This window comes from Mastigoproctus giganteus, chromosome 10, assembly GCF_048544385.1.
Source record: "Mastigoproctus giganteus isolate SK-2022 chromosome 10, ASM4854438v1, whole genome shotgun sequence".
Lineage (NCBI taxonomy): Eukaryota > Metazoa > Arthropoda > Arachnida > Uropygi > Thelyphonidae > Mastigoproctus > Mastigoproctus giganteus.
The window spans coordinates 57,684,113-57,701,151 of NC_143584.1; the positions used below are offsets into that span (position 1 = coordinate 57,684,113).

General features: G+C 38.4%; 1 protein-coding gene across 2 annotated transcripts in view; it reads right to left on the reverse strand.

Annotated features, from left to right (window-relative positions):
• The window catches only part of CYLD (ubiquitin carboxyl-terminal hydrolase CYLD), a 645,450-nt gene that overhangs the window by 479,671 nt on the left and 148,740 nt on the right, over window positions 1–17,039 (reverse strand). For both annotated transcript variants that reach the window (XM_090382243.1, XM_090382244.1), the window contains exon 5: window positions 5,121–5,253. In XM_090382243.1, coding sequence (XP_090238369.1) covers window positions 5,121–5,253 — 133 coding nt within the window. The remainder of the gene's footprint in view (window positions 1–5,120; window positions 5,254–17,039) is intronic.

Here is a 17,039-nt window from a genome sequence, read left to right on the forward strand (position 1 = left end):
AGGACCTGGGGGTAATTGTGCAGGCAGATATGAAGTTCTCTGAGCAGTGCAGACGAGCTGCAAGAGTAGCGCATGGTGTCTTGTCAATGATATACAGGAATTTTTCTAGCAGGGATAAGGAGGTGATTATTCCCTTGTATAAGGCAATGGTAAGGCCACATCTTGAGTACTGTATACAGGTCTGGAGGCCTCATTTCAAGAAGGATGTAGAGCTGCTGGAACGGGTACAGAGAAGGGCAACAAGATTAGTAAATGGAACAAAGGGTTGCTCTTACGAAGAAAGGCTTAAGTTTTGCAAATTACAGAGTCTGGAGACTAGGCACCGGCGAGGTGATCTGATAGAGGTGTATAAGGCTTTGAATGGTTTGAGCATGCTCAATGCCAATGGGATTCTTCATCTTTCTCAGAATAATCACCTCAGAGGGCATAAATTCAAATTGAGGAAGGACGGATGTCGGATAGATGTGCGGAAATTTGCCTTTGGCCAGCGGGTGGTTGGTTGGTGGAACCGACTTCCATCACTTGTTGTTGAAGTTGATAGCCTAAACAAATTTAAAGCTCAACTGGACAGGTACTTCGAACGAACGGAGGGGTGAAATGGGAGTGGTGTTTTTTTTTTTTTTTTTTTTTTTTTGGCTGATGCTGAATAAGCTTGCTTTCTTGCATCATATGCTAATGCTAATGCTAACATTTACCAACTTTCTTGAAGATAATGCTAATGCTAATGCAATAAACAGAGGCGGACTGGATCAAAAATTCTTAACCAGGAAAATTTACTGATCAAACACCTTTCACCAAAATCCATTTGGTGAAAGGTGTTTGATCATTTCATAATGGATGTTATCTGGTCCAATTGGCGGTAGCCTTTGTAAGGGCAAGTGCTGCTTTTAGCTTGCAGACGATAAATGGCCCAGTATATAGATGGAAACCCTTAGATGTAAAATTAAAGGCCTTTTTTTTTTTTTTTCATTTTATGTTTAAGAACCAGAAACTCTGGGGGAATAGGATGATGTTGCTAAGATGTTAGATGTTTCTCAAAGAGCATTGGCTATTGCAGCAGGGTCTGTAATAGTACATCCATTACATATCAGGCCCAATGAGTGGTGTGCAGTGTAGTTTCACCTTCATTTTCCAGATTTTTTCCCAGACTACCTTGCTGCTGGTTGTCTGGGATGATATGAAACAGATCCACAATTCCTTTTGACTCTGACAGTGGATAAGGTGTGCTTGGCTCATGCATATTTAAAGGCTAGGAGGTTGGCCGTGGTAGGATATCTTCGGAATATCCCCCAGGCTTTGTTTTGAGCCTTTTTTTTGCTGCTGGGCATATGGTATTCCACCAAGGTTTGGGAAAAGATGGAAACCAGACAGATGTTTTTGGAATTGGAGTTTCAGCCGCATGGACGATTCTTTCTGCTATGTATGTAACTACATCATTGATCAGCTCCTGACTGACTGCAGTGATGTCAAAATTTGCCTGATGCTGAAAAGCACTGCAGTCAAACTTCCATGATAACCTAAGAGGAAAACAGTCTCCCATTAACTAGGGTGGTTATCACAGGGAAGTGATCACTTCCATATGGATTCTCCTACACTGCCCAAGTAAGAGAAGGGGAGCAGATAGAAAGATCAATTGCAGAAAATGTACAGGTTCCAGAAAAAGGTGTTTGTCACCACATTTAGGAAGGAGAGGTCATTGTTCATGAACATATGCTCTACAGCTCATCCCCTTCCACTGATGTTAGCACTACTCCCATATCCACTGAAATCCCCAAGAAGCAGGACAGAGGAAGGCAGCTCTGGGATATATTAGCCACAGATGGTAAATAATTAGAAAAGACGGTTAATAAAAACTCAATCGTAAGGCAAACTGTCACAGCTTCTAAATGAGCAGAAAGCAGTATAGGTTGGAAAGGGGTCTGGTTGCCCATGTGGATGGCAACTCTTCCATGGACAGGTCCATCACCAGTTCTGTCCTTACATATGATTGTAATATTATGAAATGATGGGTTTTCATTTGCCTTCAAATATGTTTCCTGCGAGAAAAAGCAAACTGGCTCATGCTTTTGCAGAAGACGCTTGATGCCATCAATATTTTTCTGGAATCCACGGCAATTCCACTGTAAGAAGTTAGTCATTATTTTGGCTTGGTGGGTCCATCAAACAGCTTCCGAGGTGCTGAGGGCTTACTTTTGTCAGTCTTGGATTTATCTATTTTTAAGGAACTATGGACGCTGTCCTGTGTCCATTTCTTCCTCCACAAACAGTTCCAAGACTGTTTCATCATGTACCTCCTTCTCAACGTCCATTTTTCTTGTGTACTAGGATGTACACCAGTTTTCTTATTTTTTTTGGTGATTTCCTTTGTTACTGGTGGAGCATTAGGAGGTACAGATAGAGGAGTGGCAGATGAGTAGTCCTTCTGTGCAAGTTTTCATGAACTTAGCAGGTAGCATGCGATGGGAGTAAATGACTCCTTCGGTGGTATGGTCATTTCGGTCTGAGTTCTGATGGAAACCCCCCCCCCATCATCATGTACCTCCTTCTCAATGTCCATTTTTCTTGAGTACTAGGATGTACACCAGTTTTCTTATTCTTTTTTTTGGTGATTTCCTTTGTTACTGGTGGAGCATTAGGAAGTACAGATAGAGGAGTGGCAGATGAGTAGTCCTTCTGTGCAAGTTTTCATGAACTTAGCAGGTAGCATGCGATGGGAGTAAATGACTCCTTCGGTGGTATGGTCATTTCGGTCTGAGTTCTGATGGACCCCCCCCCGCTGCTACCTTCTGAGCTCTGCCTTGAGTGTCTGAATTTCTTTTTTCCTCCTTCCATCTCTGGCATGCTCACAAATAAACACTGTGTTCTCCTTGGCAGTTAATGCAGGTGGGTTTTGTAGCTGAACATAATTATAGCTGAAGTTTTGTGGTGCTTTGCAGCACATCGAGCGCATGAAAGGGCTCCACGACAGGCCATTTGTGAGTGCCAATATTTTTGGCACTTAAAGCACCTTAGAAGATTTAGCACATATGGATGCACTGGATAGTTAATGTAGCCAGCTTTGATTTCATTAGGAGGCGTTGCTCAGTTGAATGTTATGATGATGTTTCTCTTGGGAACAAGTTTCCCATCCCTGTGCATGAATATTTGTTTCACAGCTGTCACTCTTTGGGGTTTCAATTTAGAACACATTTCCTCCAGTCACATCAGAGATCCCATTCGGCAGTGACACCATGGGATGTGTCTTATGGGGGCTAACAGTGATGGGCATTTCCCTGATAGATGTGGCTCGGAGGAGCTGTTCAGAATGTCTGTCACTTCTGGTCTCTACAAGGATGTCACCTGACAGAAGCTGTTTTTACTGATTTAGGAGATCCTGCCAACCCTTCCAGACCCTTCTGAATAAAGGGCAACATTTTTTCTATAGCATAATCACTTGTAGAATGCAATATCAGGATGTTGGACCTGATATGGTTCCAGTTTTCTGCCTTTTCCTGGCATGACATCAGCAGGGTAAGCATCTAATTTTTCAGTTAGGGACTGGGTTGGTGCCCCAGAAGAAATAATTTTATCAGGATTCATAATGGACTTTGTATTTGTTCAGTGCCCGGGCACCCCACTCACCACAGAGCCCAAAGGGATGCCCACTACCTGGTAAGCAATAAATGCGTTTGGGAGTGGGATGCCAGGCTTACTCACACTGCCGCCAGCCTGAATCCAGTCCCTCAGACCATGAGGGTAGGGGCATGGCACTGACACAGTTGACCCTTGCAGGCGAACCCACTAGCCGATTTATCCTAGCTAGGACATCCAGGACCACACACCTTGTCAAAGCAGGGGCCAAAATGGCATGTTGAAGTTGGGCCACTCAAACACCAAGATTCCCCTTTCCAGGTTTCCATGGGTCACAGCGCACAGCAAACATGCCGGATTCCAATAATGATAGCCTGGAACCTGGTATTAAGGGCAAGTTACTACTTTGGATGAAGAGATGGTTCAGTAGGAGAAAACAGAGTTGTTATCCATGGACACTGCTCTTCATGAATAATGAAGAGCAGTGTCCATGGACTAATGTTATCAGTGGCGTCCTCCAGTGTTTGGTGCTGAGCTCATTGTTGTTTTCTGTATTTATTAATGATATTGATGAAGGTATATTAGAGTGAATAATGAGCGTAATGATAGTATGCTACTGCAACAAGAACTAGAAAAATGAAGCAGCTGGACTCAGGAATGGAAATTGAGGTTTAACATTGACAAATGCAAAGTACTGCATATGGGTAGCAGAAATCCCAGATTAACATACCAATTGTGTGTACTACACTCAGGGTAGGGTAGTAGAAAATGAAAAAGACCTGGATGTAATTGTGCAGTCAGATATAAAGTTCTCTGAGCAATGCAAACATCCTGCCAAGATAGCACATGGGGTATTTTGCTAGCATATCTCGTAATTTTCTACTGCACAAGTCCAGAAGCCTCATTTTAGGAAGGATTTAGAGCTGTTTAAACAGGTACAGAGAAGGGCAATGAGATTGGTGAGGGGGTGAACAAAGGGGTGCTCTTAACAAGAAAGGCTTTAGTTCTGTAAATTGCAGTCTCTAGAGACTAGGCACTTGTAAGGCAATCTGATTGAGGTATTTAAGGATTTGATTGAGCAGGATGATGGGATTTTTCCTCTTGCTCAGAAAGCCTCCAACATCAAAGAAAGGTACTCTAACTGTCCAGTAAGAGTATAATATATGGGAGGAGAGCATCCTGCTGCCTCTCAAATACATCCAAGATGGAAGAAATAAAAATATCTCTCTTTCTCCACCATTGCCAAAGAAAACTGGCAAATTTGGGATGCATTACCTTCATTAGATCACATTACATACAGCTATAAACAGGGATACTGTTTATACCCAGTATTTAAGTTATTACACCAAAAATTGAGTTACATGCATAGAATCTTTCTTGTTTAATAATATATTTGTAATGACACACAAAAAATCTGCAAACGTTTTCAATCATCATATTCCACATATTCCAAGGTTAAATACTATAAAAACAAAATTATAATCTCAATCATCTAAGTATACCAAAACAAAACAAAAAAAAAAAAAAAAAAAGGGAAAATAATTCTGTACCATGACTTTTATCACTCAAAAAATCTTCTGCTTTCATCAAGCCAATAATGGGAACCAAAGAAGCATGATTTAATTTTGCTTCAAAAAGCTGGTGGTCATTATATTTTCCAGTTCCTGTTCCCACAGGATTATCCTAAAGAGTAAAACAGAAAACTATATATGTGTATATACAACATAAAATTTACAAAAACTAATGTTATTTAAAATAAACAACAGTTTGCTGAAGCAGACACAATATACTATATAAGTTTTATTAATAAATTTTGATAAAAAGTAATATACATATTACAAATAAGTTATTTTTCAATTATGCATTTTTTTAGTAAAATATACTTTAAAGAATGATCAAAATGTCCTTTGCCAAAATGTCTTGCTCTTTATTGCTTATCCCATGATACAAATAAAAATGTACAGGCAAGTGAAGTTCGCATTATTTTTATACTCCCTCTTTTTTGTAATAAATAGGCTAATTCACTAATCCACTGCCCTTATCTAGTTATCAGGCACATTTTAAAAAATAACTAAGGTAATTAATACCTGCTAATTTTTACCCATATGTAAAATTGATGTTGCAAATTATAAAGAGAGAAAGAAACTGGACCCCAACATTTTTCTTAAGAGTACTATGCATTACTTCTGACTTGACAGAGTGCATGATAAGGTGATTAAAGGGTGTACTGATTAATACAGATATAGATCCAGAATAAACACATATTTCAGCATTTCCAAAACATGATTTTGTAAAAGTCAGTGCACTGTAAGGCATACAGAAAGAAATTCTATCCTAGATGTGTGGTGGTCAAGGTAATAGAGGTTCACCAGGACAGATAAGCTGCATGGCATAAAGGATATAACAGTAGACTGTCGAAATAATTAGCATTAGTAGAGGCATTTGATGCAAGAAAGCAAGCTTATGCAGCATCAGCCAAAAAATAAAAATAAATAATAATAATAATAAATAAAAAATAACCACTTCCACTTCACCCCTCTGTTCGTTCGAAACACCTGTCCAGCTGAGCCTTAAACTTATTTAGGCTATCAACTTCCACGACAAGGGATGGAAGTCTATTCCACCAACCAACCACCCGCTGGCTAAAGGCAAATTTCCTCACGTCTATCCTACATCTGTCTTTTCTCAATTTGAATTTATGCCCTCTCAGGTGATTATTCTGAGCAAGAGGAAGAATCCCATCAACATTGAGCATGCTCAAACCATTCAAGGCTTTATACACCTCTATCAGATCACCTCGCTGGTGCCTAGTCCCCAGACACTGTAATTTGCAAAACTTAAGCCTTTCTTCGAAAGAGCACCCCTTTGTTCCATTCACTAATCTTGTTGCCCTTCTCTGTACTCGTTCCAGCATCTCTACATCCTTCTTGAAATGAGGCCTCCAGACCTGTATACAGTACTCTAGGTACGGTCTGACCATTGCCATATACAAGGAAAAAATCACCTCCTTATCCCTGCTAGAAAAATTTCTATATATCATCGACAATACACCATGAGCTACTCTTGCAGCCCGTCTGCACTGCTCAGAAAACTTCATATCTGCCTGCACAACCACCCCCAGGTCCCTTTCATTCTCTACCACTGTCAGTGTAGTACCACAGAGTTGATACGTTGCTCTGAGATTGCTGTTTCCCATATGTAGTACTTTACATTTGTCAATGTTAAACTTCATTTGCCATCTCTCAAGCCCATCTGCTCAACCTTTCCAGATCCTGTTGCAGCAGCATAGTGTCAGTAGTGTCCTTGACAATCCTGCCAACCTTCATATCGTCAGCAAACTTGGACATTAAGCTTGATATACCATCATCAATATCATTTATAAATACAGAAAACAACAATGGACCCAACACTGAACCCTGAGGGACTCCACTAATAACATCAGTCCACGATGAGCAGTGTCCATTGATTACCACTCTGTCTTCTCCCCCTCAACCACCCCTTTATCCATAGCAGCAATTTGCCTCCAATGCCACACTGCTCCAATTTGTGCAGCAGTCTTCCATGTGCAACAGTATCAAAAGCCTTTCTAATATCCAAGTATATAATATCAAAGTTATTCTCTGCATCCAGTTCTTTTGTGATTGCATCATAGTATCCCAAGCAAATTGGTCAGGCAAGACTTCCCCTTAACAAAACCATGCTGTGTCCGAGCTATAACTGAAGTCTTGTCTAGATGATCCTGCAATGCTTCTTTAACCAGTGCCTCCATTAATTTTCCTGGAACAGAAGTTAAACTCACAGGTCTATAATTACTTGTGTCAGCCTTTGATCCTCCTTTGTGAATTGGGGTCACATTTGGACATCTCCAGTCCATGGGTACTTCCACTGAGTCCAAGGAAGCTCTCATAATTATGGCTAAGGGTTTGCTTACTTCCTTTGCTGCTTCCTTTAATATAACTGGATAGATCCCATCCACCCCAGGTGCCTTTCTTGTCTTTATCTTCAACAATTTCTCCTCCACTTTACTCTCAGTTATTACAAGATTCTCTATCTTACTGCCAGAGTTGAATACACCTCTGGCATTCCCCTCACTGAATAACTCCTCATGTGTGAATGTCGATGCAAAATATTCATTTAGTTTGTTAGCTACCTCAGCAGGATCATCAACAGTTGACCCATCGATATCAAGTGGACCAATCTGATTCATCCCCTTCCTTCTAGAGTTTACATAAGTAAAGAACTCTTTGCTGTTTTTCTTTGCATCCCTTGCCAAAGATTTCTCGTAATCTGCCTTCGCCTTCCTAACCTCCTTTGTAACTTGGTTACAGATCAACTTGTATCTATCATAGGCGTCTGTGTCACGTGTTAATTTGTATGTATCCCATGCATTTTTCTTCTCTGCCATATGTCTCATTAGTTCATCTGACATCCATTTAGGCCTAATCCTTGAACAATATTTCTTAGTTGGTACGTAAAGCCTAGTAGTTTCCAAGATAAGTTCTTTGAATGCTTCCCATTTTGAATTTGCTGTTGGTAACATCATCAGTTGGTACCACTGTATAGAATTTAAATACTGTCTCAGTCCATCGTAGTCACCTTTACGAAAGCAATAACCCTTCCCTTTACCCCTAATGGTAGTTACCTCTTTGAGTAAATCCCACTTCAGCACACTGTGATCACTGCCACCTAGTGGTTCATTTATCTACAGATTCTTGATGCATGAAGAATCACTACTGATAATCAAATCAAGAGTTTTACTCCCTCTAGATGCCTCCCGAACATGCTGATGTAGAAAACAATCATCCAATAAATCCACAAAAGCCTTGCTAGTGTGTGAGTGACCAAACCTCAAATTCCAGTCAATATCTGGGAAATTAAAATCCCCCCATTATAAGACTCTCTGATTTACTGGCCCACTCTATTTCCCTGTACAGTTTCTTATTATACTCATCAGAGTCATTAGAATAATTTTGATTACATGTCTGCAGTTTTATGTCCAAGAAGTATCACATATGTCATTAATCGTAGGAGTCTTTGATGGGAACATTTATTTATTAGTAGTGCTGGCATATGATGAAAGAGAAAAAAAAAACTTCCCGCATCACCTATCCATTGCCTCCAATAATCTGTCTCGTTCCTCCTTGAATTTATTAAAACTATCCACTTCCAGACATCTTGTAACCTGCCTTAGCTCACCTAACCTCATTTACCACAGGTTTCTGTATAAAACGATAATTTATATGCATCCCATGTATTTTTATTCTCTGCTAAAAGTCTCATTTCTTAGTTTCTATGAAACTAAGAAATGATTATTTGTTAGTTGGTATAAAAAGCCTAGTGGCTTCTACAATTACTTCCCTGAATAATTCCCATTTAGAATTTGCTGTTGGTAACATCATCAGATGGTCCCACTGTATAGAATTTAAACTGTCAGACCAACATAGTCACCCTTACAAAAGGAAAAGTGCTTCCTTTTACCCATGACAGTAATAATGTCTTAAAGTTAATCCCACATCAGTGTACTATGATCACTGCCACCCAGAGGCTTTTACCTACAGATTTTAATGCATGAAGAATTGTTGCTGATAATCAGATCAAGAATACTGCTTGCTCTCTCTCTCTCTCTGACATGCTGCTGTAGAAAACAGTAATCCAATAAATTCACAAAAGTCTTGCAAGTGTGTGAATGACTAAGCCACAAGTTCCAGTCAATTTCTGGAAAGTTAAAATCCTCCATTGTAAGATTTACTGACCCACTCTATTTCTTTATATAGTTGTTATATATAACATGCTCCTATTCTCATTTTTGTTTTCTCAGTGCTTATGTCACACCAAACTGACTCATCATTGCAATGGCCACCCATGTCAACTGGATGCACTGTATTTCATTTTATATGCTTCTTAACTAAGAGCATAACCCTATCATTAGCATTAGCATTAGTAGAGGCATATGATGCAAGAAAGCAAGCTTATTCAGCATTAGTCAAAAAAAAAAAAAAAAAACCCACTCCCATTTCACCCCTCCGTTCGTTCGAAATACCTGTCCAGTTGAGCTTTAAATTTGTTTAGGCTATCAACTTCAACAACAAGTGATGGAAGTCGGTTCCACCAACCAACCACCCGCTGGCCAAAGGCAAATTTCCGCACATCTATCCGACATCCGTCCTTCCTCAATTTGAATTTATGCCCTCTGAGGTGATTATTCTGAGCAAGATGAAAAATCCCATTGGCATTGAGCATGCTCAAACCATTCAACGCCTTATACACCTCTATCAGATGTTGTTGTTGTTTTGGTGTTTATTGGCGCATCGACAACGGAGATCATAGTGCGCCACCTCTATCAGATCACCTCGCCGGTGCCTAGTCTCCAGACTCTGCAATTTGCAAAACTTAAGCCTTTCTTCGTATTGTTTGTTTGTTATTTGGTTTTTAGGAGCATTAGCAACTAAGGCCATATTGCTCCGGGAGATGCGGTGGTCATTTCCTGACCTTTCCGCATCTTCCGTATTTGGTGGTGACGGGCTCGAACCCCGGTCTAATCAAGAAGCGTGTGCTACGCACCGCTGCTCCTTCCCACCTGGCTACGGAGGCGCCCCCTTTCTTCGTAAGAGCAACCCTTTGTTCCATTTACTAATCTTGTTGCCCTTCTCTGTACCCGTTCCAGCAGCTCTACATCCTTCTTGAAATGAGGCCTCCAGACCTGTATACAGTACTCAAGATGTGGCCTAACCATTGCCTTATACAAGGGAATAATCACCTCCTTATCCCTGCTAGAAAAATTCCTGTATATCATTGACAAGACACCATGAGCTACTCTTGCAGCTCGTCTGCACTGCTCAGAGAACTTCATATCTGCCTGCACAATTACCCCCAGGTCCTTTTCATTCTCCACCACTGTCAGTGTAGTACCGCAGAGTTGATACGGTGCTCTGGGGTTACTGTTTCCCATATGTAGTACTTTGCATTTGTCAATGTTAAACTTCATTTGCCACCTCTCAGCCCATCTGTTCAACCTTTCCAGATCCTGTTGCAGCAGCATAGCGTCAGTAGTGTCCTTAACGACCCTGCCAACCTTTGTATCATCTGCAAACTTGGACATTAAACTTGATATCCCATCATCAATATCATTCATAAACACCGAAAACAACAACGGACCCAACACTGAACCTTGAGGAACTCCACTAATAACATTAGTCCACGTTGAGCAGTGTCCATTGATTACCACTCTCTGTCTTCTGCCACTCAACCATCCCCTTATCCATAGCAGCAATTTGCCTCCAATGCCACACTGCTCCAATTTGTGCAGCAGTCTTCCATGTGCAACAGTATCGAAAGCCTTTCTAAGATCCAAATATATAATATCAAAGTTATTCCCTGCATCGAGTTCTTTTGTGACTACATCATAGTATCCAATCAAATTGGTCAGGCAAGACCTGCCCTTAACAAAACCATGCTGCGTCTGAGCTATAACGGAATTCTTGTCTAGATGATCCTGCAGTGCTTCTTTAACCAGTGCCTCCATTAATTTACCTGGAACAGATCACCCTCCTATCCATTCTGTCCTCCTATCACCCTCCTATCCATTCTGTTCTTTCTGCACACATTGTACTCCCCATATTCAAATTCTGTATCCATTAGGTCTGCATAATACCACATCTCTGATATCCCCAAAATGTCTACATGTGATGACTTAATCAGTATTTCAAATTCATTTACAATGCACCTAGCATTATTGTACATGCAAGTGCACATGCACCTGTATTACATCAACTGTGTTAGTTACCCTAACACAACCCATGCATTTAGTTATTCCATTTTGACCAACAGCAGGGTTTGAAATCCTTGACACCTTGCTTTCCAAGCTGCTGCATGTTCCAATAGGAGCAGTGCAAGAATAACTGTCTCCTCTTTCTGCAGCTGAAGTTAACCTATTAGTGTGTCTATCCCCAATCTAGCACAGTTCTACATCCCACCTAACATTGCCTCGATAGTGTCAGCAAATATTCTTGCACCCCTTCTATTAAACTGTATTCCATCCCCATAAAATCAATCTCTCCTGTTAAAAAAGCACAGACCATGCTAAGAAAAATTTTACTCTATGAGCCTTGCACAATCTCTCCAGAGCCAAACTGATTGACTCTCAATGTGTAAAAAAAAAAAATTTCTTGTTTATACTACGGCACGACGACCAGGTCAGTGGAGTTTACAATAAATCATCAATACAAACATTAATCATATTTAGCAGTCAAGGACTTGAACCCCAGTCCACTCGAATAGCGCATACTATTTTACTCTCGCTCCTGACCACTTGGCTACATGTATTCCCTCCTATCATGTCTGGACAGGATTGCAGACACATTCAAATTTAATCCTAATTCATGACTTTTTCCAGACACTATCCTCAGATCTCTTACTCTTAATATCAGTAATGCCAACATGTACAATAATATCACCCTTCATGTCCTTAAAAGATCACTTTTTGGCTCCTAGCAGACATACCCTGGTACTATTTCAGCTTTCATTTATGCACAATATATTTCCTGTTTTGCTGACAATTGTCTCTGAACTACATCCTGTGGGCCCAGTACATTCTGTCCTTAGGGATTGCTCTAGTGTTCCCTGATGCACAAGTGAAGGCTCTGGCATTCAGCTGCCCAGATGAATGCCATCTGCCAGATGAATGCCATTCAGATGGCGTGATGGGCACTCCGTATTAATTCCTTCGAGAGCATCTACTCTGATCTTCAAGCTAACAACCATCACAAAGTCAATAAATAAAATTCAATTTCTCGAACTTGGTAAATTCTACAGAAAACTTGTCCTGAGGCTTAATCTTGTATTTCCAAATATCATCAAGATAAATATTACATTTTTCGAATACATTCATTTTTAATAATCAGCAAAAAACACAAATTTAAAAAAAAAAATTTTTGATTTTATTAACTTTTGATATTATTATTTATTACATATTAGAATTTACTTTTACTTTTCAATTTTCACACTGACATCTGTAGTTGGGCAGACAACTTGAGTAGTCGAGACCCTCTAATTGGCAGGTCTTGACTACTCAAGTTGTCTGTCAAACTGTCTAATAAAGTTTTGAGACTTTATGGCATGAGTCCATGCCATAATTATTGCCACAGACAGCATCATCATTAGCCATTTTCAATCTACTGCAGGATGAAGGCCTCTCCAGTAACTTTCCAATTCCTTCTGTTTTGTGCAATGGCCATCCATTTACTACCCACGAACTCATGTATTTCATCTATCCATCTCCGCCTTTGTCTTCCAGGTTTTCTTCTAGCTCCTCTTGAGTACCATTCTGTTATTTTCTGTTATGCATCTGTCATCATGTCTTCGAGCTATGTGTCCTGCCCAAGACCATTTTAGTTCTTTAGTTTTGATAAGAATGTTGTTTACTTGAGTTTGCTGCCTAATCCATGTGTTTCTCTTCTTATCTAACAGTCTGATTTCCAATATAATTCGTTCCATTCTTCGCTGTGTAGTTCTCTGCTTCTCTTCCGTTCTTTTGGTGAGTGGCCAAGTTTCACTTAAATAAATCATGGTGGGGAGTATATATTGGTTCATTATTTTACGTTTCAGACAAACTGGGATATTGCTCTTCAGTATGTGACTATATTTCCTGAATGCTATCCATCCAAAATTTATTCTTCTCTTGACTTTCAGCCATTTATCATTATTACAGCTAATAACTTGTCCCAGATAAGTATATGACTCCACCTTTTCAATTACTACTCCTTCAATCATTATGTCCCTTTCTGTGGCATACTTGTTCATCATTACTTTTGTTTTAGCCATATTCATCTTTAGTCCAAAATCCTTACTAACTGTGCATAACTGATTAAGATTTTCCTCTAATTCTTTGGGATCGTGGCTTATGACCACAATGTCATCTGCAAATCGTAAATGGTTTAGGTACTCTCCATTCACACTGACTCCTTTCTGCCACCAGTCCAATCTTCTGAAAGCTTCCTCAAGAGCAGCAGTAAACAACTTCAGAGATATTGTCTTCCCTTGCTGAACTCCTGTTTCAATTTTAAATTTGCTACTGTCTTTGTCTAGTCAAATAAAGGAGGTAGCGTTCTCATATATTTTCTTCAAAATAATAATGTATGGGGGGGTCTAACATCTTGTCTTTCCAGTGCTCGAAACATTGCCCTATGCTGTATGGAGTCAAATGCCTTTTCATAATCTACAAATGCCAAGCATAATGGTGTTTTATATTCATTTGCTTGCTACATTAGCTGCGATATTATGTGAAGGTGATTCATAGTTGAAAATCCTGTCCTAAAGACAGCATGCTCTTTCAGTTGATTCTCATCAAGTTTTCTTTCTAATCTGTTAGTAATGACCTTGTGAACAACTTGCAGAGGCAGGACAACAAGCTAATTTGGTCTATAATTTCAAAATTTCTGATTATGTACAAAATTATGATTGCATTATTACTTTTGTTCTCAGTTGTTGTTCTCTTTTTTTTCTTGGCAATTAGGCATCATCCACCACTGATTAGCATGGTTACAAGAACCAGTACGAGCTTTGCGCATAACATTAGTCACAATAGATTGATCAAGGTGAGCCATACCAGGAACTGCTGTCTTAGACGTCATATTTCCTAATACAGAAATTATAGAAGAATATAGAAATATAGAAGAATACTTAGTCTTAACTGTGTCTATGGTAATGTCATGGGTGTTTTCAATAAAATGAATGAATTACAACTCACGATTAGGAAAACTAATACTGACATAACAGAGCTAACAGAAACATTGTACCACCTGAAAAATGGGGATAATGAGTTCCACTGACAATATATTTAGGAAGGATGGGGAAGATAGAAATGCTTCTTACCAAAAGCAGCCTGAGTAAGGAAAAAAATAAAAGCTGCTTTCTCGTTCAGCAGCATCAGAATTAGCCTTTCACGCCATTAATGAAAAACACTTTTTTATTTAACAAGGCCAAAATACTTAGTGTCCAACATAATTATACACAACTGTTAATTGCAGAAACCATAGAAATTAAATTACACGAAAATTCTGTTAATGTTCATCGGCCATATCTCATCTCCGATTTGTGGGCTTTTACCTTTTGCGCATGCACGTAAAAGCGCATGCACAAAGACAAATAATCCCTACTTAAGTTTCATACTCGCCCCTATTCGGTAATTTTCATTCCTGTGATCACGACATACGATTGAAAAGCGTTGTCAGCTTCAGGAAGGAAAATTGTTTTGAAATTTTTTTTCGTTAAATTCTTTTAATTAATTTTCTTATTTTTAATCACGTTAAATTGATTTTTAATTGTGTTAAATTGAGTTTTATTGTGTTAAAATTGATTTTTAATTATCTTTAAACTATTTGTTACTCTAATGTAAATTTTTCGATTTTTTTGTTTTAATTTTTGGAGAGTATCATATGGAAGTGTTCATTATATAGAGGTAAACTTCTCTTATTATTTTACAAATAAGCATTTTTTAAATCTGTAGCAACTCTTCTAGTGCACTTGAAATTTCAATTTTGTAACTCGAAAATCTCAGTTGCTTTTTTCTGTGTTGAAAACTTCAAGTCCCTTGAGAGCGAAGGAACGAATAGCAGTTTCAGCTGCTAAACCTTCTTTCTCAATTTCTTCACATTTTGCCATTTCAATGAAGTCTTCATTTGTGAGCTCTCCGTTGTGTTAATAAAGTATATCAATGATTTCAGTTGTAGAAACCTCGAGCTACACTTGGTTAGCAACATTTACGACTGCTTCTGTTTCATTTTGTACGTTCTATGCTGGTTCTTGAAATCCTTCAGTTATCAATAAACTGATGACAGAGTTTATTCCAAACACACTTCATGTTCTTCTCTGTAATATATGGAATATATGGAATTCTTTCCAAAATTCTTTAAGAGATAGGATCTCCCTCCTTATCTCTGCCTGAACAAACAAATGCACGTACAGTATTGTATAGCTACGCGAGTGGTTTTAAATGTGTATTTATGAATGTTTAGCATCTATTTATTGCAATTAGTGATAATATTTTCGATTTTGTTGATACTTTAAAAAAATAACTTGTAATCCCAGGAACTCGTAAAGCGGGAACTGCCTGTATACTTGGACTGTGGTTTAAATACAATTGGAAACTAAAAAAAAACTGCAGCCATTATCAATCCACTGCAGGATGGAAGCCTCCTCAATGATTCATGTTAAGGGAAATGGACCATAATCTGCCACATAATCTGCAATGTTAAATGGACCATAATTTGCCACGCTGGTTCAGTGCGGGTTGGCAGATCAACTGTATTTAGCAGTCAGGGGTTTGAACCCCGGTCCACTCAAAGAGTGTGCTACAGCACTCCCGCTCCTGACCACTCAGCTATAGGGTTTTAAATATATTGAACTTATCACAGGATCATATTTTGCTTAAGTTGAAAATATTTATTTATCTTCCTTTACTCATAAGATTTTATATTATGGTCGATATACAGATGACATAACTTGATAATGACAGAAGAGGTTGTCAACCAGATTTTGGACATATTTAACGTTTTCTGCCACCTAAATGTGAGAGACTTGTTCAATGTGCCGTAATTTTCGCAATGTTGAAAAAACAAATCAACATTCTGACATCCCCAGCATTCCAAAAATTCATATTTAATGGTTGAAAATTAAAAGTTTGAAATTCATTGATAAAAGCAAATGCTTACTTTTGTACTAAGCTGTAAATCAGAACAATCATAAAATTTTATAAAAAGTTTATTCACGCACATAAACTGACATCAACACAAGCAAAAAAAACAAATAAAACCAAATCTATAAACAAAAGCCAAATAATTCTGCAAAGCATTCAGTCAGTGTGCCAATACTGAATAGTTTTTAATTTCATATGCATTTTTTTACAGCACTTGTTGGTTGACTACTTAAGAATGATTGCTCATATGCTTTTTGGCATACACCACCATTTTGTATGCAGTTGTGCATTGTGAAATATTACTCCTCATGCCAGTTTACATTTATATGCATAAAAGTAGTGAATATGTTAATAACATTCAACACCATTTGAAATATACATTAGCAGTGGAAACATTAATTTTCTAATTTTCTTAAACCTTTCTATAACGTGAATACAGAGCTCTGTATAGTAAGCTTTTTCATAAAAGTACTGAAGTGGATTTATAAAATTTCATTTTGGGAGTTTTCATTCCTACAATGCAAGAAATTAGTTAAAAATTAGTTAGAAATTAAATAGGTCAAATTATAAATGTGGTTAAATTCAGCACATTGCAAGAAGATGATTTATAAATCTAGTATCATTAATTAATAGCATTAAAAATAATATTCTTGATAATGTTCTATACTGAATATTGAAAAATTCATTTTAGGTAAAATGAACTGTTTCCTTACTGATTTAGATTGCGATATGCAAAATTGAATCTCATTTTCCAAAATAGCTATCATATTCTATCATA